Source organism: Hippopotamus amphibius, chromosome 2, assembly GCF_030028045.1.
Source record: "Hippopotamus amphibius kiboko isolate mHipAmp2 chromosome 2, mHipAmp2.hap2, whole genome shotgun sequence".
Lineage (NCBI taxonomy): Eukaryota > Metazoa > Chordata > Mammalia > Artiodactyla > Hippopotamidae > Hippopotamus > Hippopotamus amphibius.
In genome coordinates this window covers 66,546,446-66,570,459 of record NC_080187.1, presented here as the reverse complement: position 1 = coordinate 66,570,459, position 24,014 = coordinate 66,546,446, and the positions used below count along the sequence as shown (strand labels likewise).

At 45.5% G+C, this 24,014-nt stretch overlaps 1 protein-coding gene across 8 annotated transcripts in view; it reads left to right on the top strand.

Annotated features, from left to right (window-relative positions):
* Nucleotides 1-24,014, top strand: part of AOPEP (aminopeptidase O (putative)) — a 365,989-nt gene that overhangs the window by 205,442 nt on the left and 136,533 nt on the right. For 3 of the 8 annotated variants that reach the window (XM_057722559.1, XM_057722556.1, XM_057722554.1), the window contains 2 exons: nt 7,463-7,652; nt 12,471-12,577. In XM_057722559.1, coding sequence (XP_057578542.1) covers nt 7,463-7,652; nt 12,471-12,577 — 297 coding nt within the window. Of the gene's footprint in view, nt 1-7,462; nt 7,653-12,467; nt 12,578-17,542; nt 19,072-19,376; nt 20,775-24,014 lie in introns of those variants that run through there. The other 5 variants (XM_057722552.1, XM_057722551.1, XM_057722553.1 and 2 more) reach the window with 3 other exon arrangements.

The window sequence follows — 24,014 nt, the reverse complement described above, 5'->3', positions numbered from 1 at the left end:
CACAGCTCTCAGTGCATAACGAATTTAGAGATGATTCAAAAGACATCTTCAGCTACAGTAAACACTGTTCATATAGTTTGGGTATGGGTGTGCCCCTGGTGTCCAAAACACCAGAGTGTTCCGCAACTTTAAAAAAAAAGCTAATTCTCTGTTCTCCGCTATGAGAATCCAGAGACTCCTTAGACTGAACATGTACCTTAAGATTCAGAAAGAAAAGAGTCCAAATCTAAAGCTGGGAAATTCAATCACATACTGGTTTTTGTCTCGGAATCTTTAGCTTTAAAACCTGAGACATTCGCTTGCAGCTTTCTTTAGCTTCTTAGGTGAGCATAACTACGAGATGCCAACCCTGCCACCTTCATCAGGCAGGGTAGCCCGAGTGAGGTGCAGCTGGCTCTCAATCCTCAAGTGCCAGAGATGCCTGCACTTAACACGCAGGACTGAGATCTAGAAAACCTGCTCTACGGATGGTGCCCGCACGCAGAAGTGGAGCGTCCGCTGCTCTGCTTAGGGCTCTGCTTATTGCTAGCTGAGCAGTCGGCCAGAGGCGGTCTCTGTTTTCTAGAGTCAGAGGTGGTCTCCGTGTTTTGTCATCGCCATGCTATTACTTTTTTCTGTTACCAGTAGGCCAAGGTCAACACCAAACAAAATTATGAAGCTGGCAAAAATATTTCAGTGTCCCCAGCGGCACCCCTTTCCCCCTCCTTGTGCCTCAGTAGGAGTCCCCGCTCTTCTCCCGGCTGTCATCCATGCTCAGCTTTGGGGCCTTTCCCTCTTTTCCGTGAGCAGCCACGTGGAACCTGGTGGGATCTAGACGTTACACCTCAACATGCAGTGAAACCACGCACTTCTCCTCCTAAGATAGCTGCTTTAAACCAGAGATGATAAACTTGTACCTCCTGTCCATAGGTTGGTTTGCTTTGGCATAGTGTTTTTTAAAAGTGTTGTCTACTTCCCCCATTGTTTTCTACTTTCCTCCTGTAATTACCTGTTTCCCTATATTGTTATCACTCCCCTAATCTTGCTATCTACTTCCCTCATCTTGTTCTCCACTTCCCATCTTGTTGTCTACTTCCTACCTTTTGTTATGTGCTTTCCTCATTTTTTCTGTTTCCCACCTCTCCTTATCCACTTCCCTATCTCCTTATCCACCTCCCTCTCTTGTTATCTACTTCCCCCATCTTATCGACCTCCTCCGTCTCACCATCTGCTTTCCCATCTCCTGTCTGCTCCCCCATCTCTCTGTCTACTCTCCCATCTCCTTGTCTGCTTCCATCTTATTGACTTCCTCCATCTCACCATCTACTTTCCCATCTCCTTTCTACTGCCCCCATCTCTCTGTCTACTCTCCCATCTCCTTGTCTACTGCCCCCATCTTATCGACTTCCTTCGTCTCAACATCTACTTTCCCATCTCCTGTCTACTGCCTCCATCTCTCTGTCTACTCTCCCATCTCCTTGTCTACTTCCCCCATCTCTTCATCTGCTTGCTCCTCTTTTTTCTACTCCCTCCATGGAGTTATCCACCTCCCTCATTTTGTTATCTTCTTGGCTCCTGTAGTCCTTTGAGTTTGTGATCTGCTTTAAACCATCTCTTTTTGAAAAGAAAAAAAAATCAGAGGATTTTTAAGGCAATGAAACTACTATGTGTGATACTATAATGGCAGATAAATGTCACTATACATTTGTCCAAATCCACAGAATGTACCACACCAAGAGTGAACCCTAATTAATGTACACTACGGACCCTGGGTGATGGTGCATCGGTGTAGATTCATCATCTGTAATAACACGTGCTCCATTCTGGTGGGGGATGTTGATAATAGGAGAGGCTGTGTGTGTGTGTGGAGGCAGAGGCAAATGGGAAATCTCTGTACTTTCTGCTCAATTTTGCTGTGAACCCAAAACTGCTATAAAAAATAATGTCTACTTAGGAAAAAGAAAAGTCAGCCTTTAACAAAAGTGGGTGGGAGGTAGAGGCTGGGGAGAAGCAGTAGGCAGTCTGGCGTGTTGTCCTTCCTGGGCTCCTGAAATCATACCCTAGGGACTGACCCTTGCACCCTTGCACCTGCTTGTCTAAGTATCCCCTTGCAGTGGCCTATGAGGGACCTGGCATAGGACAGGGTTTGGAGAAACAGTGTTGTATTGAGGAATTTAGGCCCTTGGGGGCTTCAGCAGTGGAGTAGTGATGCTCCCCTCTCTTTTCCCCTCTCCCTTTCTTCCCTACCTTCCTTCTCTCCAGGAAGAGGCTGAAGCTTTGCTGATCACAACCTGACTTCATGTCCATTCTAGCTGTGATATAGATTTAAGGAACAGAGGTTCTAGGACATGGCTGGTGGCTCCCTTGGGTGGACTCTGAAGACTGAGCACCAGGGAGAGCCGTGAGCATTGTACCGCTAAGCTTGAGCTGGCACAGAGGGATGGCAGCCCTGAAGTTGTGGATCTAAACTCAGTGACCCTGGACAGAGTGGGTCAGAATAGGACTTCAGGGTCAAGATTGTGTGAGTAGAAATACCAGCTCCATTACTTACCAGCTGTGTGACCTTGAGCCAGTCACTTTACCTCTCTGTGCTTCACTTTCATCATCTGTAAAATGGGAATGATAATAAAATCTATATCCTGAGGTCATGAGGTAGATTAAATGAGATGATGTATGCAAAATACAGTGTCTAGCACATAGCAAATACTCAAGCATTTGAGTCCTTTGAAGGAGCATATGTTTCTGGTAGAAGTCTCTGGCCCTGGGGTTTCCCTTCAGTCATTCTCTGCTATAGTCATCTTGGCAGTTTGAGCCACAATTCATTTAGATAAGTGAGTAGATGTTTTACTGCCTCTTTGCTGTTTAGAATTTTTATTTTTTTCATTTTTCTTATTTTTTATTTTTTGGCCATGCCGCGTAGCTTGCAGAATCTTAGTTCCCAGACCGGGGATTGAACCTGGGCCCTCGGCAGTGGAAGCACAGAGTCCTAACCACTGGACCGCCAGGGAACTCCCACTATTCAGAATTTTTAAAGGAAAACATATACTAACTAATGTTAGCTTTTTCTCTCAAACCTAGATCTTTGTATTGATCTGCTGTAGTAAGTTTTCTTCCAGTTTTTAGATCTGGTTTTCCCTGGCAGGCTACTGAAAGACCCATATCCCCGTATCTCCTAAGGCTCCAGACTACACCATGTGGCTGCAGCAGGATGCCCAATGAAGCAAAGGGGAGGCTACTAGTCCCCACTGAGCAGTCTCAGAGCCAGAGGGAGCAGGGCCCTCCAGGTCATCTGGGCCATTCCTTTGCCTTTGGGACAACAGACACGTCCCTTACCTTAGACTGCATCCCTGAGCAGGGCACAGGGATTTCATTGCAGAGATGAAGGGGCCAGAGCCCAGCGCTTGGTTTATAAATGCACCAGGTGGGGTACTGACACAAATCACCTCACACCTTACAGAGGAAGGCGTGTTCTGAGTCTGAGGGACAGCTAACTAAGATATTTGCAAGGAATTAAGTCATGCAAGTAAAAGTTGCTTTCACCTGATTATGAGGCCCTTAGCACTATGCAGTTTAACTCTGGAAGTACAGGAGCCTGAGTTCCCCTCTTTCTTGGTTCTGCTTTCTTCTCTGTAATGGGCTATTGGGCTTCACATGTTGTTGAGACTGTGAAAAACTTTGAACCCATAAAAAGTTCAAACTTGATGAATATGTGTCTGTGTCCTGGCCATACCTCCCAAGGATCTGTATAAAACGTGAATCTGCTCCCCCGAGGGGAGCTGGGATCTGCTCCAGTATAATGGAAGGGTGGCCCGGAGCTCTTCTTGTCCTTAACCAAAAGCAATTTCCTGTCCTCTTGGTCCCCAGGCACTCTGCTTTGGCCTGCTGGGGTAGCGGCGCAGGGCTGGAGCCCCCAGGGCTGTACCTCTCCCTGAGCAGCAAGATGGGCCACGCTGCTCATGTCTCCCTGGACAAAGCAGAAATAAATCACACACCAGCCCCTGCTTAAGATCTGATGAAATTCTCCGTTTCCGCTCCAAATTGAATTCCTCCCGAAGGATTGGAGCAGCTCCTGAGAGTAATGAAGGCACTCCTTCCTCCTCTGCTAGAAGCATGTTTTAAATTAACGGACACAGCCTTCTAAATCTGGGTGGGGAGGTAGCTTTTAGGAACAGTCTTGAGAAACTGTTTTCAGGCAGAAGTGATATTTTTAATCTTGAGGGGCAAGGCGGCAGACAGACAATACCGCGTGGCCTTCGTCGGGAGGCATCCCCGCTGGTGGTCTCCTGGGAAAGGAGAGCACGTGTCGTGCTGTTGCCCTGCCCACCCCCCTGCTCTGCCCTGCTGGCCTCCTAGATCACTTGCAGCGAAAGAGAATTTATGATGGAGAATACAAACAAGAGGGCTTGTCCTTTTTGAGAGTTGAAGATATTACTTTCCCACCCATCTCTTATTTGGGAAAAATGATCAATTATGTGATTTAAAAAAAAAAAACAACAAAAACCTTTTTTAGGATGAAGATGTCATTGAAGTGTTTATCTTCCATCCTCTGTAACGATGATGAACCAACAATTCGGCATTTGTAGAGGCAGTTGACACAGGCCCTTGCAGAGGAAAAAAGAAAAAGGAAAAAGAAACCCCGTTTTCAAATGGGGCTTGTCAGAATGAAGACCGACGCCCCGCTGGCTGGTTAGGACCATGAATAAGATTCTGAGAGCTCGGAAAGTGTGGGGAGCCCAGGGGTGAAACTTATAAATCCAGTGTAAGGCAGGAGTAGGAAATTCTAAACATACTTTCTGTTTTGAAGGTGGGCATGAAGGAGATTATCTGTTGGTAGAGGAATATTTAATATTATGCCTTGAAGTGAATTTAAGAGCATTATACCTTTCTTCATTCATTGTTGAAAAAAGCAGTTTAAAAATTCTGCTTAACATGAAAAATCCTGACATTTAGTTTCAAAAGGAGAGGAAGAAATTCTCCTTGAAAAAAATTCGTAGTCCTTTTACGTCAGAATTTTGTTAACAACCCTTGAGAAAGGTTATCAAAACTTCATTATTTGTTTTTAATTTAGTTTAAGAAAGAAGCTATTTCCTTCATAGGGAGATATGATCCACAGGTAAAACCCAGCCTTAGACGGCAGACACCTCTGCAGGAGGGTTTGGGGTCTGGTTCTCAACCGGAAAATTGCTTTTCAGGGAGAAGGTCATGTTTTCCACTGATAACAGGGTCATTTATATCAAGGGAAACGCACATCCTTCCGATCTAGGAGGAAGTTTAAGCTTCGGTCTTTCTCAGAAGACAGTAGGAAATACGTTTCTCCCTGGCTAGTATCGAGGATGGGAAGTGGGATTTTAGGCACTATTCCAGCAATGCCAGTGTCTGTCCTGAGCCCAACCAAGGCCAGGGTGGAATCTCCAAAGTACTGACAGGTGGGGAAGGAGGTCTGGTGGAGACAACAAAGACCGTTGAAGGGGGAGAATTACAGGATAGGAAAATGAAATGTCACCCCCCACCCCCACACAGCTGCTTTTGTACATTCCTTCAGGCCCTGGCAGACTTTGATATTTGCATAAAAGGGCCTGGATGGGCTTCCACACTGGGACAAAGCAGCGAGCAGGTCGCCGTGGAAAGGGCAGGCTTTTTCTTCATGAACAGTCTCCCTGCAATTTCACAGTCATCAGCGTGTGTACCCTTCCTGGGCTGAGGGGTCGCCTTGGCCATACCATCTCTGTAACTACGCGTGCACCGTCTGGGTCTCTGGCCAGTAGACCTTCCCAACGCAGGCTGTCTTTGAGCCTGTTTACAAAGCCTGAAGTTACTTCTGTTTTGTTTTAGCCAAAAGGGTGAAGTGCTGCCAGCAGTATGTCTGGAATGTTATTTACTTGGTACATTTCTGTGGCTTTTCTTTGTAGTGCTGCGCATGCCAGAGCAAAGGGTCATTTACTTGAAAATGCCAGGTTTCGCAGTTTGTCTTCTCGGTGGGGAGACTTTCTCAGGAAGAGGAAGTTTAGCTCCTGTGCCTCTCGGTTCCCTCCCTCCCTGCCACCTTCCCTCCCCTCTTACCCTTCTTTCCTTCCTTCCCTCCTTCCTGCCTTCCTTCTTTCCTTTTTTTTTTTTTTTTTTTTTTTTTTTTTTGGTTTTCTGAGTTACTGCTCTGTTGGTGCCTGCTACATTGCACCTCTGTATCCTCAACGTCCCAACTACACTTTTAATTCCTGGGGTTTCTGGTGGACTTTGCCCAGATCCTGGCAGAAACTTTCTCATCTGCGTGCCTGCCCTGTTATTATTTCACATGAAAGCTGTCTATTTTGGCACACATGATTCCCACGATTTCAGTTGAGCTCTCTGAGCTGAACGGGTGATGTTGTGCAAGGGAAATACAGGTGGGGTTTTCTCTGCTGGTGGCCGTGGGGGCGGAGGACAAATCTGTAAGCAGTCCTGGCTTGTGCAGAGCCCACATGATGGCAAACGCATGGCTTTTGAAGGAACGAACCAGTGTGTACATTTTCTTAATTTGGAAGGTTTCACAACTGCTTTTGTTAGATTGATGGAGGAGAGGTTTTTTTTTAAAGAGCAAATTCTTCATTCATAAGACTGTAAACAAGCCCTGGATAAATGAGAAATACTGAAGGTGGAAGCACAGGTGACCCTTTGCCTCTTCTCTCTTCAGCCTCCCTTCCTCCCATTTTGTCAATGCAATTCTAATCATGGTATTTGGGGTTTTAAAACAAGGTATGGGAAATGAGATTAGATAATTCTCCCTGGCTGGTGCCAGCCCTGGGGCCATTTGCACACCTGAGTGAGTTAAATCCCTTCTCTGTCTCTCTGTCTCTCTCCCTCTCTGCCTAGTTTTATGTCATGTGAATGTTTAAGCATCTATAGATAGGAGAAGATTCCTTTGAAAATCTCAGCCTTACAGAGACTCAGCCTTTATCAGAGTCTCTTGAAACCTCACCCATCCATGGCACCTACGAGTTTGTTACCTCTGTAACCAGCCTCAGTCTGAAGTAGAAAATGTTTGGTTCCATTCTTCTCGGCTTTTCCTGTCCTTCTGCATGACTTCTCACTTTGTTTGTAAGCTGCTCGAATTTTTGGCTGAAGGGTCTTCTTTGATCACTGCCTTGACAGCATGGGCTTCACATTATCACACCTGCTCTTCTTTTACAGTCCAGATTTCAGGGTAAATGCTTCCATCACCTTGTAATTTCTTCAGTGTAAAACCTCAGTGCAGGTTACTTATTACAGGTAATAGCCGTTTGATGACGGAGACAACGGCTTGGCAGAAATGGCAACCTGAACAGCTGCCAGGAACGTAAACTGCCACTTTATTTATTTCTAAAAGCATCTAAGCTGCAAGCCTATCGGTCGTGATCTAGCATGCACACAATAATAACAGGTTGGCAGGGCTGAGAAAACTGCCCCAGGGGGCGGCCACGAGGACAGGCCCTGACAAGACTCTGTGTGTTTTCTCCCTCATTATCCACAGCCCACACATGGTCTTCCTCTCTCAGAGCACCTTGGCTGGAATGAACCATCTCTGCGGGACCCGTCTCTGCCATGAAATTGCTCACGCCTGGTTTGGCCTGGCTATCGGGGCCCGAGACTGGACAGAGGAGTGGCTCAGTGAAGGGTTTGCCACTCACTTGGAAGATGTATTCTGGGCCAAGGCACAGCAGGTAAGCTTCAAGTGCGCTAAGCATTTCACTACCCAGAGTCAAGTTTAACTCAGTCTTCCGTTCATTCAACAGATAGGTATTGAGTGCTCCTTATGGACTTAGGCACCTGTTCTATTTACTTGTAAATGGGAGGAAAGTCTTTGCTCCCTGTGGGGTTCACGATCTAGGGATGAGAGAGAATAGATAAATGACTACATCTGTAACTTGTAGTGATGAGAACTGTCAAGCAAATGAAGCCGGATAGAGAGAGGTGGCGGAAGTGCTGTTTTAGAAGGTACTTATCAGAGAAGGTCTCTGATAAGGGAACATTTGAGCAAAGACTTGAAGAAAAGGCGGTGCTGTGGCATACTAAAGCACTCCTTTGTGGTTATAGTTGTGGTGTGTTTTGTTAAATAATGAGATGAAATTTTAAATCAAGAGTCACGATCTCAGATGTCTACTGGCAAGTAATAAAGAATGAAGCAGTTCTTATAGATTAGGGAACGGTGAGGACTAAGGCAAACTGGCAGCTTTTCTTCAGCCGCAACCGATTGCTGTCGTGTTGAAAGGAGGGCTCAGTGCAGCCTGGACTTCTAGTTTCTTAAAGGAAATTATGACTCTGGATTTTTATGTGAAATTTACTAATTTAAAAAATATTCAAACCAAACATACACAGAGGCCAGACCTAGTCAACACACTCCCAGTTTACAACCTCAATCTTTTTTTTTTAACTTTATTTTTCTTTAAAAAAATTTTAAATGTAGCTAAAATTGACCTAAACCTTATATTAGTTTTGGGTGTACAACATAATCCTGTTTCCATACATTGTGAAATTATAACCACAAGTCTAGTTAACATTAGTCACCTTACATAGTTACAAATTTTTTTTCTTGTGATGTAAACTTACTAAGATCTGCTCTCAGCACTTTCAAATATGCAATACTGTGGGGTTTTTTTTTAAGATTTATTTTATTATTTATTTATTTTTGGCTGTGTTGGGTCTTCATTGCTGCGCATGGCTTTCTCTAGTTGTGGCGAGAGGGGGCTACTCTATAGTGCATGGGTTTCTCGTTGCGGTGGCTTCTCTTTTTGTGGAGCACAGACTCTAGGCGCGTGGGCTTCAGTAGTTGTGGCATGTGGGCTCAACAGTTGTGGCTTGAGGGCTCTTGAGCTCAGGCTCAGTAGTTGTGGTGCATGGGCTTAGTTGCTCCACGGCATGTGGGATCTTCCCAGCCCAGGGATCAAACCCACGTCCCCTGCATTGGCGGATTCTTAACCACTGCGCCAGCCGGGAAGCCCACAATACTGTTATTAACTATAGTCACCTTTCTGTATATTACATTGCCATGACTTGTTTATTTTAAAACTTCACCCACTTCTCCCACTTTCTGGCCCCTGTTTCTGGCACCCACCAGTCTGTTCTGTGGATCTATGAGCTTGGTTTTTTATTCTTTTTTACAACCTCAGCTTTAAAGAATTAGCGACCAGTAATAAGGAAGAAATGGCAGCTAACCTGCTTCCTGCTTATTTTCCAATTTCTAGTATTTGGCTACTTTTTTCCCCTACCATCTCTACACACTGGACTACTTGACTTTTTCTGAAATTCCCAAGTTTGTGCTTATCTGCATGATTTTGTTCAAGTTCCTTCTGCCTGTTGAAATCCTATTTATCTTTCGCTAGCAGCTCAAGGTCACCTTCCCTCGATAGCCCAGACTGTTCATCTCCTTCACAGTTCAGTAATTTCCGCCGTATTTGTACTTACTCTCTTTTCTTCTCTCACTTTTTTCTTCTTCTTTCTATCCTCACGACTAGACTGTGACCTCTTCCAAAGTGGCACTATGTCTTACTCATCCTCCCACCCCACTTCACACCTTGGCTGTAGAGCTGACAGCGTGCATAGCTGTGTCCCCCTCCACACAGACTCCTATGAAGAGATGCCACCTGGCAGATTCTCAAGCAAAGGAGCTGGGTTTGGAGTCAGACCAGATTTCGAATCCCAGCTTTGCTGTTTACCAGCTCTGTGAGTGTCAGTAGGTTACATAGCCTCCCTGAGCCTCAGTTTCCTCATTTATGAAATGGGTATAGGAATGCTTAACCTTGCAGAGTGAAAGGGGTACTATGTGTATGAGCTGAGCACAATGCCTGACACATGGAGGGTGTGCAAGAAGTACCAGTTCTCCTTTCTTGTTCTCTTCCTCTTTGATTTTGCCACCACCTTGCATGTAGTAGGCATTCAGCAAGGATTAAATAGGTTTAGTGTAAGTGTGCCTCTCTCACCATTCCTTCCCTGAGGTTCTCCTATCCTGAGAGAATCAGCTTTATGCTACTCTTTGTAACCGTGAGTGTATGTCAGGCATCTGATGACCATCTCTCTGTCCTTTATCTCCTGAATCCCTAAAGAACGCTCACCTTTATCCTTCCCCTTGCCTGTACCTCCTGGAATCTCTTTGCTTGGGTCCTGCCTCTAGCTGCTCTACCCTACATCTATCTCTACCAATAGAGGCACGAAGCTAGCCTGGCTGCATCTCACAGCTACACACCTTCCATGTGTCCCTTCTGTGCTAGATCTGTAGGGGTAAAAGAATAAGCCCACAATGCTGCTCTGAAAGAGGTCAGAGTCTAATTTTGAAGATAAGGAAGGAAGGAAGGAAGAAGAAAATAAAAGTTTGAAAAGAGAGGTAAACACCAAATATTGTGGGAGTTCAAAGGTGGAAGAGGCTGGGCCTGAGAAAATCCAGAAAGCCTTCTTGCAAGAGGTGACTTCTTGTGGGCCTCAAAGGGAAAGTAGGAGTTGAAGTTTCTCTATCCCCCTTTTTCCTTAACCTGGAGCAGGGAGCAATCCACCTCATCATCCTTTAAGGTACATGCAGTAAGTCTTCAATAGGTGAAAACATGGACACCCCTGAAGCAAAGTGGCCAATCTAGAACTAGCACAAAGTTTGGAAGCATTTCCGGAGTACATCTATTGCTCTGGCCCCTTCCTTGAAGGTTGAGTTAGACTGAGCTGCCAGTGGTTCCTGACAAGTGTTCACAGCAAGCCTCCCAAGCAGGAGAGGCGCACTCCTCAGGGCAGGCAAGGCTGGGCTGCCTCACAGGACTCTCCCAGGTAGCAGGTCACTTCCTCACTGAACAGGGTGTGAGGGTGCAGTGTTGCTTCAGTGCCCAGGAGACTGCACCCTGCAGCACCGAGCATTAGCGAGTACAGCAAAGGGGAGTGGGACATCTTTGATCAAGGAGACAGAAACCCACATTCCTCTCAGAGTGACATTCCACAGGGAGAGGAGAATTGAGTTAGTGGGAAGTTGAATCGTATAACTTGTCATCAACTTGGAGAAAGTCTAAACTCCTTCACAGGTGTCTTAATCATCTCAGGCGGCCATAACGAAGTACCACTGACTGGGAGACTTAAACAATAGACAATTGTTTTTCTCACAGTTTGGGAGGCTGGACATCCAAGATCAAGGTGCTGACAGGCTTGGTTTCCCGTGAGGCCTCCCTTCCCTGGCTTGGTGAGGGCCATCTTCTCACTGTGTCCTGACATGGCCTTTCCTCAGTGCACACATGGGGAGAGAGTTTTAGTCTCTCTTCCTCTTCTTATAAAGACACCCACCCTATTGGATTAGGGCCTCATTCTTTTGAACTCATTTAACCTTAATTACCTCCTTAAAGGCTCTATCTCCAAATATAGTCACATTGGTGATCAGGGCTTCAACATATGATTTTTGCTGGGGGAACACAGTTCAGTGCATAACAACAGGACACATGAAGTGTGTTGATCCCCTGACCTCTACTAGCTACTTGGCTCCTCTGCTCCTCCCTGGATGGCAGCCTGTTCCCTGCCTGACCCTAACCCTCACCATTTTTAAAACATTTCACACTCTTTCCAGGCCCCATGAACTCTGTACATGCTTTGCATCTTCTTGAAATCCCTCCTCCCCTGGCTGGCTCCTGCTTTCCCTGGGGAAAAATTCAAGCCCCACCACCTCCTCAGGAAAGCCTTCTGACCACCCTGGTTGGCCAAGGGTCATCTGGGTTCTTCCTTAACCCCTACCATCGCTGAATTCTGATGCTTACTGTTCTTATTTGTCTCCCTGGACTCCTCAGGTTTGGAGCTGTGTCCGTTACGTCCCTAGGGCCTAGCAGAGAATCAGCAAATATCTGTTGAGGGAACTGTTAGGGACCGTTAATTTCCAGAAATGCCTGTAGACATTGACAGTTCCCTCCCCAGTGGATGTTCTGCTGCCCTCCATTGTGGAGATTATGGCCGTGGGGCCTTGCGAGCACATCAAGTAACGGCAGCCAATTCTGACCAGTAGGGCAGGGTGCGATGGCCTTCCCCTCCCTGAGAGTGAGTCCAGGCAGTGCACTCTTTCTGGCTATATGCAGACAGAATCATCTGGGTTACATTAGCAGTCTCCACTGTAAACAGCCCTTAACCAAACCGAGGGATGGGGAAAATAGGAGGTAAATGGAGGGGACCTTTCCCACCCTGTGCAAAAAGACAAAACAGGAAAGGGCTGGATGGAATCAGAGTGGAAATGGCTCCCAAGGGAGGTCTGCTCTCTCCAGGCCAGAGTGGAGGTGGGGGGGACAGGGGGAGGTTCCGGGACCAGCGGGCACCTCTCAAACAGGCAGCACGGGAGTGAGGGCTGGTTTGAGGACCTAAGAGGCCCTTTTGGCCCTCTGACTTTTCCAATGGGGCACAGGGCACAGCAGGCGCTGCCTGTGCCATCCCCCTGAAATGAAGCCAGCCCCTCCATCAGGCGGCTGTGACTCTGCACGAGGACAGCAGTGACTGTGTTTTGTGCGTATGTGTTTGTGTGTCTGTGCTTCAAGCAGCTGGCCCCCCACGAAGCCCAGGAGCAGCAGGAACTGAGGGCTTGCCTGCGCTGGCGTCGCCTCCAGGACGAGGTGCAGAACTCCCCAGAGGAGATGCAGGTGTTGAGGTAAAGTACCATGTGATCCCGTTACCTCTCCGTCTTCCTCGGACTCCTCCTTTCCTTCAAGGCACATCCAGGCCGTCTCATACATGTGCTGTGTTTCCTTTTTAAATTAAGTTGGGCTAGATTACTCATCTTCCCAGGGATGTGATTGTTATAAGTCTTTCAGGGTGCGGGTTTGGATTTGCCTTCTGACATTTTCCTGGTATCTCTGTTCAGGAAAAAACTAGCACAAGGCCATTTCCGGGACCAAATTCTTCATCTGAAGTTCTGATAGTCACTTTATGTGGTGGCTGTGAACTTGGAGAAGGTTAGGGTCTGATAGCCTGGCAGACAGAAACCCTTTAAAGCCAAAAGGAGAAAAAAACTTTAGGAAAATATTGATTCCTAAGTGTTTAGTAGTAACAGATGTTTGTGTCAATGGAGCCTTTTGTTCCGGATGCATCCCGACAGGAGGCCACTCCTGTACTGGTGGGAGGATTCTACTCTCAGCTCCTGTGTTGTATTTTCAGAGCGTGTCTTGCAGCACTTGTAGGATTACGTCTTGCCGTTTTTCCATTTTTTTGTCCCTCTCTTTTTGCTCGTTTTCTTCCCTCCTCTAAATAGTTGTTTATCTGAAACTTTGAGCCTACGCCCCAGGAGCACTGTGATTGCTATGGCAACAGAGGCTTTCATCCTGTCCCCTCTTGACTGGAGCCAAGCCTCTGGAATCTGCAGTCAGGCAGGTGGGAAGGCGGCCATCCAGGAATCACCCCTCGTTTTAGATGGCAGCCCTGAAGGCCAGTCTGCCGCCTGGGTGGAAGCCTGCCTGGACCGGTTCTGTTGTTGTCTGTTTTTAAATAAACGCCCCTCTCCGCTGTGACTGCCCACTGAGGCCAAAGTCTGAGGGAAATGCTGAGCCCAGCCTGACCCCAGTGAGGCTCGCCAGTGCTTCTGTGCAGCGCGGCAGCATGGGGTGTGGCCGCTCTTCCCACAGAGAGGTCCTCCCTTGCACGCTAACTGCTGGTGTCTGCTGACTCACCCATTGTTGCAGAAGGCCAGAGCCAGGAGCCCTGCCTTCCCCACCCAGCGCCGCTGTGTGTGTTCACTCAGCCAGTGGGATGGCCACACCCACAGCCAACGTGGACAGGGTCCTTGCTCTCACAGAACTTTCACTTGGCAGGGACTCTCTTGCATACACAGCTAGTTACAGGTGGTGAGAAGTGGTGTGAAGTGAATGCAGAGATTTATAGTAAAAAGGTTGGGGAATGCCTCTCTGAGGAGCACCAGGCCTTGAGGCAGGAAAGAGCTTGGCCTGCTGGTACCTGATGGACAGAAAAGGGGGCAGTGTGGTTGGACAGGTGGGGAGAGGCAGGCAGGAATAGGTCATCCAGCCTTACCCCAAATGCGATGAAAGCTGCCCTGGGCCTTCAGCACAGGAGGATCCTGACCTGCCTTGTGTTTTTACAGTGCTTCTCTTACAGTGGCCGCTGTGTCGCATGGACTGCAGGCAGAAGGCAAAAAGCAAGAAGAAGGGTTAGAACGTTGTAGTAGTCCAGCTAGAGGTCCTGGTGGTAGCAGGGCAGACACAAAAAACAGACCTGTTTAAGACATGTTTTGTCAGTGGAACTGGGAAGTCTTTGGTCTGTTGAATGTGAAGAAAAGGAAAATGAAAGTGTCCAGAATGACTCCTGGGCTTTTGACTGGAGCGGCTGAGTGGACAGATGGTGATGCCATTTGGTGAGATGGTAGAGACTTGGGGAGGAGCAGGCTTTGGAGGGAAGAAAAAAGATCCCAGTTTTGCATGTGTCAAGTCTGACGTGCCAACTAGATACTCAGTACTGAGAACTCAGTGGGGTTAGCTAGTCAGGAGCTCATTGGAGAGACTGGAACATTCAGCCTGTGGATACTTAAAATTCTCAGCACTTTGAAATCACCAGGTAGAGAGGAAAGCGAGAGAAGAGGCAGGGAGGAAGATGAGGAGCCAGTGGAGGAGCTGGGGAAATCAGGGTAGAGAAAGCCCAGATGCCGGGAGTCATGGAAGTCAGGAGAGAAAATGCTGGATGCTGCTGAGGGGTGTGTAAAAGGGAGGGAGAGAAGTGACCTTTGGTTGGACCACATGAAAGATGTTGGTGACCTTGACATGCATGCATTTATTCATGAGTTGTGGAGAAGGAAGCCAGACTGAAGTGGGTAGGGGGGTAAATGGGAGGTCAGGAAGCGGAGACACTGAGTGTGGACTTTGTGAGAGAGGTTGTGCTGGGAGGGGAGGGAGATGAGGGTCAGGGAGGTCTGTTTTAAGGTGGCTGATGCAGGAACACGCTTATGTGCGAGCTGTGTAACTGGGCCAGTCCCGCCAGCTCCCGAGACTCAGTTTCCCCACCCTCCAAGTCTTTAAGTTCCTTTGATGCCTCCAGTTCTCTATTACCATAGACCACTGGTGCAGGTAAGGACATTATAATTAACATTAGCTGATGAAATGTGTTCCCAACTTATAAGCAGTCAGGTGGACACTGGGAAGTCAGTACACTTGTGAGGAGAGCCTTGTCTCTGGGGTTCGTGGAGCTTCTGATGTCCAAGAGCTTTTCCTTTGTGTGTGGAGCTGGGAGAAGGAATACAGTATTTTTAGACCCTTATGCTAAAAGATTTATTATGACATTTCTTTTTCTTTTCCTTAGTATTCAAAAATTGTGTTTGCCTAAATTTAGGCTCACCATGAATGCACTTGAAAGATTTGTGGCATATCAGTATGGAAAATATTGTTATCAGATGCACTTACAATGAAGAGGAAATGTTTCTGAACCTGCCCCAAATTATATAGTCTAGGTTTAGTTTATTCCCATCCCTTAGAATTCTCCCTTAAATGGGCACAGAGAACCTAGAAATAACTGAAAGTGAAAGGAAGAACCAGAGCTGTAAAAATTTGTTCTAGAGTTTTGTTCTAATATACAAATAAGACCTTGGGAAAGAAGTCTCTTAAAACAATACAGTAATCAAAGATGCTATCGTCTTTCTTTCTTTTAAGATATGCCATGGTCTTGAAATGATGGACCAAGAACAATTTAGAAGTCCTGGTTTCATGTTGCCAGATACAACGGAAACCTCTCCTACCCATCTTTTCATCAACTTTCAGTGTGATTGATCACTCCCTCTTTCTAAAAACACTTTCTTCTCTTGGGTCCTGTGGGTCACACTCTCCTTGATTTCCTTCTACCCCACTACCGGTCATTTCCCGCCTCTCCTGCTGGCCATTTAACATCTTCACTTAGATGACTCATGGCTTTGAAAGACAGGTTAAGGTGTCCAACATCATACAGCCCAGAAAGAGCAGAGTGGGGACTGAAACAATCCTCTTTTCCTTACGCCGTCTCCCTGCTTCCAAAGAGCTCGCTATAGCATTTAGTTGGATTAAAAAAAATACTCCAGGTATCTTGAACTGTGGAAGGACATGAAGGTCAGGTTGAAAAAAGTATCTTTGGACCAAGCATCTTTGTCTTTTTATACATGAGAGTTTGTGTCCGATTATTTCAGTCAATATAGGGAAACAGGAAAACTCAATATTGTGTTGCTGGTAGCTATTGGAGGAGTATTGATAAAGTGAGAAGAGGAAAATTAAACTTATGTTTGTCTCTGACTTGCTAATTTCAGTAATTTATAAGAACTATTTTCCATCTGTGCTCCCCATGTATCCAGTGTTGAATCAACTGTGTCTTACATTGACCTGGTTTCATTTGGTTACAACAATTGATTGTGTTTTCGGAGCCTTCTCAGCCTTCACTGACTGGGGAGCCTGTAATGTGGCTGCGGGCTCCCAAGGCATAGTTTCAAAATGCTAGGGCCATGTTACTGGCTCCATGCCTTTTCCCATTTGTTAATTATTAAAATGCCTTTCCCATAGCTGAGACCCCAGTGGCTCTCTCCAGACTCTCCCGCACCTCTCCACCAGCCCTGGGCAGAACCGTTTGCAAGGCAAAGCCTGATCTTACGGCTGTTCCACTCTGCCCTGCCTGGCTGCCACCACTTTGCTCTTTCCTACTTGTTCCCCCAAGCCCTGCTCCCCCGTTGTCCAGTGCAGCAGCCTTGATTCTTGACAAGGAAGATGCCAAGGGGCTTCTGAAAAGCTCCCGTGCCTTTGGTCCCTAGGGTATAGCGGCATCCGGCATCTTCTCTCTAAGTGCTTTCAGTTATTATATCATGACAGGCCGGCAGGGTGGAAGAGCTACGGTGGTGGGGTCAGAAGAAATCTCTGTTGGTTTTTATTGTTTGTGATTTATTATCACTTCCCCCTTTTTCTGGATTCATTGTTAAAGTCAAGCTCGTGCTGAGAAAAATGTTAAAATATATCACGTTGAGTAGGCGCTGACAAGCCCAGAGTCTGATGTGGCTCTTTCTAGCTGCTGCCTCCACAGTTGATACAATTCTAGAGAAATGCAGACTCTTTTCCTACCTTCCTCATGAATACCTCACCCCACTGGTTACAAAGACATCCCATAATGATAGGGAAAACCCCCCAGGGATGTGACTCTATCTATAGCCAAAGTGAAATGTGCATGCCACGAGTTCTGTGAGTTTGCATGATGCCTAAGCACTGTGTATCCCATTTAACCAGTGAGACTTCTTTCCATTAAAAGCCTGTGTGTAAACCCTCTCTAGTATGCATGAAGTTTTCACCTTTAAAGTTTTTTTCAAAATTTTTATTTCTAATCCTTAAAGAACATAGCAATCTTTTCCCACCCACACATGGGAACGTGTCCATTTGCAGCCACACAAGCCTGCCTCGTGGAAAAGCTCCAGCCCAGAGCTTCAGTCTTCACTGCTGCTCCTCCACCCTGGGCCTGAACACTCCCCAGAATTCTTCTTCAGTCTCCACTGGCCCTATGGGCATAAATAAATCCCTTCCCTCCTCCTTGGGCAGCTCCCTTCTCCTTGCCTTTGGCATTTATCCCAGACCTTCCCCATGGTTTTTTCCTTCTCTTGCCTCCTGTTCCACAGGGAAAACTGTGACCACCAGCCTATCCTCCCTCTGATTGTGTAAGCACATCAGTATCCACATCTACCTGGACCTCTCAGATGCCTGAGTGCCAACCTGTCAGTCTCAATACAGCTGAAGACAGTTTTCTGGTTCCAGAAACAGAACTAGAAATGAATGTGCCTTGATGCAGATCATAGAGCTACACATATAAGTGAGCTTTAGAACCCTCTGCGCACACGGGAGAAGGGAAGGAGGATCTGAACACTGAGGGAGGATGAAGCTTTCATCACTTTGGAAATGAACAGGGGTCACAGTCTAGGGAAATTTCTTCCTAAGGGCATTGTGCCCTTATGATCACCAGATTCTGTAAACATATTTCAGTTCTTACCTTATTAGGCTCCTCTGCTTTGTTTGGTATTCTTAATAACTCTTCCCTTCTGGAAATTTCTATCACCTGACGTTCATGGATGCCCCTCCTCTGGTTCTCCTTGGCCCCTTCTGCCGTCCCTCCTCCATCTCCTTCCTAGTCCTCTCTTCATCTTCCTGCGCTCAGAGTTGGTCTTCCCCAGGGGGCCGCCCGCTGGGCTGCTCACCCTCCTGGAGCGGTCTCATCTGAATACCCTCTTATAGGTGGGGATCCCCAGAAGCAGGTGAAATTCGTGTGAAAGGGATTTGTTAGGAAGCATTCCCCGGAGAGGAAGATGGAAGGGAGAATGGAGGGCCAGGCCGGGGTGCTACATGATCAAGTCAGGTTACACAGGAGTGCTCTGGTGGCCACGTGGGTTGGCCTCAGAGTGGTCCTCATCAGGGGCAAGGGGCCCAGAGTGTGAGTATCCCTGCACCTGTCATCACTGCTTAGAGACAGATACATTCCAGGTGCGTCTGGCTCTTGTGTTCACAGGCAAAACAGGCTTAGGCAACCTGAGGGTCACCTCTGACAAAGAGTCACAGAGAATATGCCAAGAACTGATATGCACGCAAATGATAAAAGCATCCCACAGGATATAAGTGGGACATGGGCACTACTGGCCACACCTCCCGTCTGTGCTGGAGGCTCCCAAGTCTCCAGGCCAGCTTGGCCCTCTCTTAAAAGTCAGATGTGAATGCCGAACTGTGCATCTGACATCATCTCTTCCTGGCTGTCCTACATATCACACTGGTAATCCCCTCTCGCACTCTCATCTGCTCACCTCCAAAACACTGAACTCATCCCTGGTAGCACAAGTTCAAGCACTCATCCAAGGTAGAAATCTGGGAGACTTGTCCAATTCCTCCCTCTCCTTTACTCCGCTCAACCCCAGGAGGGTTTAAGCCTTCCCTATAAGCTCACCTCGTAAGTTTTTCTCAGTTCAACCCTTCTTCACCCCTAATACCACTGTCTCTCTGCTTAGAGCTTAATGGCTTGCTTGCACCAATCTAATAGCCTCTGACTTGTTTTCTCTACCTCCAGTCTTGCCCCATCAGATCCATCTTCCTCACTGCCACTGAGGAGCTCTACTTAAAACCCATTATGATTCTGCCACCTTCTTGCTTAAAACTCTCCAAAAGCTTCCCCTGGTTTCCAGGAAAAACTTCAAGCTCCTTAATACAGTAGGCAAGGCCCTGTACACCATCACTCCTGTTTTTTTGGTCTTTTCTCTTGCTATTCTTTGCCTCACCCTCTAGCCACCCCAAATAGTTCATAGAACCCTACTGTATTAGTTTGCCAGGGCTGCTGTAACAAAATTCCACAGACTGATATGTGGCTTAAACAATAGGAATTAATTTTCTTACCAGTTATAGAGGCTAGAAATCCAAGATCAAGGTATCAGCAGGATCCAGATATCTTCTGAGGCGTTTCTCTTTGTCTTGCAGATGGCTGCCTTCTCACTGGATCCTCACTTGGTCTTTCCTCTGTGTGCCTGCGCTCCTGGTGTCTCTTTTTATGTCCTAATCTCTTCTTATAAGGACACCAACCAGATTGTATTAAGGTCCAATCTAATGGCCTCATTTTAACTTAACTCCTTCTTTAAAGACCTTATCTCCAAATGCAGTCACATCCTGAGGTACTAGGGGTTAGGGCTTCAACATAAAAATTTTGGAGAAATATAATTTAGCCCATAACATCTACTGTCTGCCTGTTCTTTCTTATCTCCTTGCCTTTTTTTTCATATTGTCTCTATTTAGAATATCCTTCCTTTGTTGCATGACTCCAAATCATTCTGACTCAGCACAGGTATCACACTGCTTTCCAAAAGTCTCAGGCCCTACCCTGACGAGATAAGCTGGTGACCCTCCTCTCTGCCCGCTAAATGTTCTGTTTATATCTCCACCCAGGACCTTACTATATTACTTTACAATTATATTTAGAATGAGCCATATTAAATTGCCAATATTCAACCATTTTTAACCTACAAAAACAGCAATTTCATGTGGCCCAACTTGATACATCTCTCTTCTGACCCATAACCTTTTGAACCTAGGGACTATGTCTTCTTTGCTTCTGTATACAGTGCTTGGCGCTGAGTGGGTGCTTGATAAATATTGAAGACGTGAATGCTGTAGACAACATGATCTCTGTCCTTGAGTTTCTTTGTATATTATTCACAGAATTGAAAATTGGTCACAAGACAATAGATAGACAAATTCTAGGCCACACCCTCAGAATTCAAAGAGCTGAGAGTTTAATATTGGCAAGCTTAGTTAGAAAGGGCCATTGGGAAGATGTGAGGCTTGAGCTGGGATGGTAAGAAAGAATTCCATCGAGCCTGGTGAAGCGGTGAAGGGAAAGGAACTCAAAGAGCAAAGCCTGGCAGGCAAAAACAGTGAATTGATTGTGGAAATGGCCATTAAGTGAGAATGGGTTTACTGAAGAGGGGAGCCATTAAGAACCTATGCGACTGAAGGTGGACCAGGCTAAGTAATGGAATTCCTTAGATGCCAAATTCAAGAGTTTACATGTGACTGTCCAGGCGGTGGGGAGCTATTTTCAGTTCCGAGAATGACAATGAAAATGGAGTTCTGGGAAGATTACCCAGCCTTTGGGATAACACATGATCAGAGAGGCAGAGCGGAGAGGCCAGATTGAATTAGATGGCTGTTTCAGGAACCCAAACCTGAGATTAGAAGAACTTGGGATCCTCTTCTTGGATGGCCTAATAAAATTCTGTATGAGTTGCTCATTTGGAGCTATTCAAAACTGATTGAAATGTCAATACAGCTTCCAGAAGGCTTCTAATAATATGATGTAAAGTTATCCCTGATTGCAGATAAGGATTGACCCAATAAAGAAACTGTTTGAATATGCGAGCTTTGTGAAGTTTGTTACGACTTTGAACAGACTGAAGGGCAACAGTCCCAGTGCCTTCTTGGCCAAGACCTGGTCTATTCTGCCTCATTTTAGAGAAACATCGTCTGAGGATGCAGACCCACACTCTCTCCAGAGTCTATCAGTGCTCAGTTCTCAACCCAGGAAAAGTGGTATAAGGTTAAGCAAGCCTGGAAGCCAAACTGCCTGGATTTGAGTCCAGTGGTGACTCCACTACTTGCTGTGTGACTTTGAGAGAGTTACAGGACCATACTGAGCTTTAGACACCTTACTGTGGAATGGGAATAATAACACAATAGTTTCCACTTTAGAGATGAGCGTGAGGAATAAGTGTGATGAGTACATGCAAATCATGTAGAACACATGTGTTAGGTTGAGTCACAGGAAACTGCCATTTCAATGAATCCAAAATGACTGTCAGTTTCCTGTGGGTCAACCTATAGTAAATACTCAACACATGTTAGGTGCTGTCATCTAGACCCTCTGTCTCCTGGTAAATGTTTGCCCAATGAGTGACAGAGGGCACAACGATGCAGCCCCCACAGCCAGCCTCACTCTCCCTCCTGGTTCATTCTGGTTTCTGTCTCTTCTTTCACTGCTGCCACCCTCCGGCTGGCAACCACAGAGGAATCCTTCTCGTCTCTCTTTACCAATCAGAGCCTAGAAACAACTACTTTTCCTCCTCACAAACTTACAATTGGCTGGAATGTTCAAAAAGTTAATTTTGCTAAGAAGTTAAGAGAACATTTTTTTTAAGTGCAAGAATGCCTGGTTATGAATGAAAAGGAAAGGATTAAAAGCAACCCCCCCACCCCGCGCCAAAATCTGAACATTAAACAAAGATGCTCAAATGAATAGCTTGAGGAAAGAATTAACTTGGCAGTGCTTCTAAGACTAATGGAATCCTCATACCTTCCTGGAACCTACTTCTGGTCTAATCTCTACATAAGGGCCACCCTGGTGTCCCCTCTGGCTCTGCTCTGTACAGCTTCCCTGGCCTCTGTACAGAATCTGACTACAGCCCTGAGAAGAAAAAAGTTCTTGCCTCTATGGCCTTCAAGAGTTCTAACCTGAGCTCAGACCACTGGCACTGGCCTATGAGGTTCCAGAATCTTTATATCTGAATCTTGGCACTTCTGCCCTCCATCCTTCATCACTCAGGCTCGGGGTCCCCTCCACCCCATTCTCGCTGTCCGTTTTGGTTTTGTTCTTTTGTTTTAATTTGAACCATACATGCTAGGCAGCTAGCTGTGTAGACTGTTTCTACCCTTTCGTGACTAGAGGCTGCTGTACCTGGGCCAGCATTTTCTGAAAAACTTGAGGGCTCTCAGCCAGCCAGAAACAGACTCTGCCCTTTCCTGTCCCAAAGGTCAGCTCCACCCCCTTGAGCTGCCCACTCAGTTCCTGTTTCCTGTTGGAGGGACACCATCAGCTCTCGCTTCTTTTACCCAGCAGTGATGACAGACATGTCCTGAATAGCTGAACTCAAATAACCCTTCCTTCTTCATTTTTCTAGACCATTCTCTGGTTACTCATCATTCAGGCATTTCTAAGGGAGGGGTAGAATTCTTTTATAGGCCCCTGACTACATACTTACTGTACGTGGTGTTTCATTTTTTGCAATAACCTGTAGTACAGTTTTTTTTAAATATAGAAAACCATAAAGAAGAAATAAAGTAGTTCATAATCACTATTTAGTTAACTATGTTTTTTTTAAATACAAGTACATAACAGGAAATCTCAATTTAGAAAAGTGTAAAATTCCATCCCACCACTGTAGTCCTTGCCCTAAGATAATCACTGCTAGCATCTTCTTGTGAATTCTTCAGAAAATAAATTTTATAAGCATATGTGCATAATTTTTCTGTATTGCTTCCCTGTGGGGCACTGATTCATTATAATACTATTCGCCCATGAAATATTTTCCTAAAAAATAATTCATATCCATAAACAAACCTGTAATAGTTCACTCCTATTTTGCTTGTCCTCTGAGGATATCTCACACCCTCAGCCAGTCCTAGCACTGTGTACATGGCATTCTTGGCTAATGAGTGTTAGTTTCCCATTCAGGAAAACTCTCAACCAATGAGTACTTGCTCATGTGATCCTAAATTGACTCTGTCCTACAAATCATTTGCTTGATCCCTGTAGGTCTCCCCCACGCTCCTCATTTAGTCTGTGTTTTGGCCAATAGTTTTGACGAGGAACGGCTGACAAAAGCTGTACAACTATTTGACTGAAACTGCTTCAAAGACACAGGAGAAAAATATCTTACTACATATTAAAATCCAGTGTTATAGGAATTCCTCCCCCTTTCAAGCCAATGGTTGAGGAGAGAAGGGATAAAAAAGAGGGATTGTATTTCTGTTAAACGTTGTACTGGAGGGTCTAGCCAAGGCAATTAGGCAAGAAAGTGAAATAAAAGACATTCACATTGGAAAGGAAGAAGTGAAACTATCTTTTTGCAGATGACATAATGTTATATATAGAAAATCCTAAGGAATCCTCCCCCAAGCACTGTTAAAACTAATAAACAAGTTCAGTAAGATTGCAAGATACAAGAGAAATATTCAAGACAGTTGTGTTTCTTTCTTTTTTCTTTTTTTTTTTTTTTTGTAATTTAATATTGTGTTGGTTTCAGGTGTACAGCAAAGTGATTTGGTTATACATATATATGTGTATACCTATATTTTTTTTCTATTCTTTTCCACTGTAGTTTATTACAAGATATTGAATATAGTTCCCTATGCTATACAGTAAATCCTGTTCTTTATTTTATAATGGTAGTGTGTATCTGTTAATCCTGAATTCCCAATTTATCCCTCTCCCCAACCTCCCTTTGGTAACCATAAGTTTGTTCTCTATGTCTGCAAGTCAGTTTCTGTTTTGTAAATGAGTTTATTTGTACTATTTTTTAGATTCCACATATAAGTGACATTTGTCTTTTTCTGTCTGACTTCACTTAGTATGATAATCTCTAGGTCCATCCATGTTGCTGCAAATGGCATTATTTCATTCTTTTTATGGCTGAGTAATGTTCCATTGTGTGTGTGTGTGTACCATATCTTCTTTATGTATTCATCAAAACAGTTGTGTTTCTATACACTAGCTATAAATAATCTGAAAAGGAAATTAAAAAATAAATTTGTTTATAATTAGCAATAAATTTAACAAAAGAAGTGCAA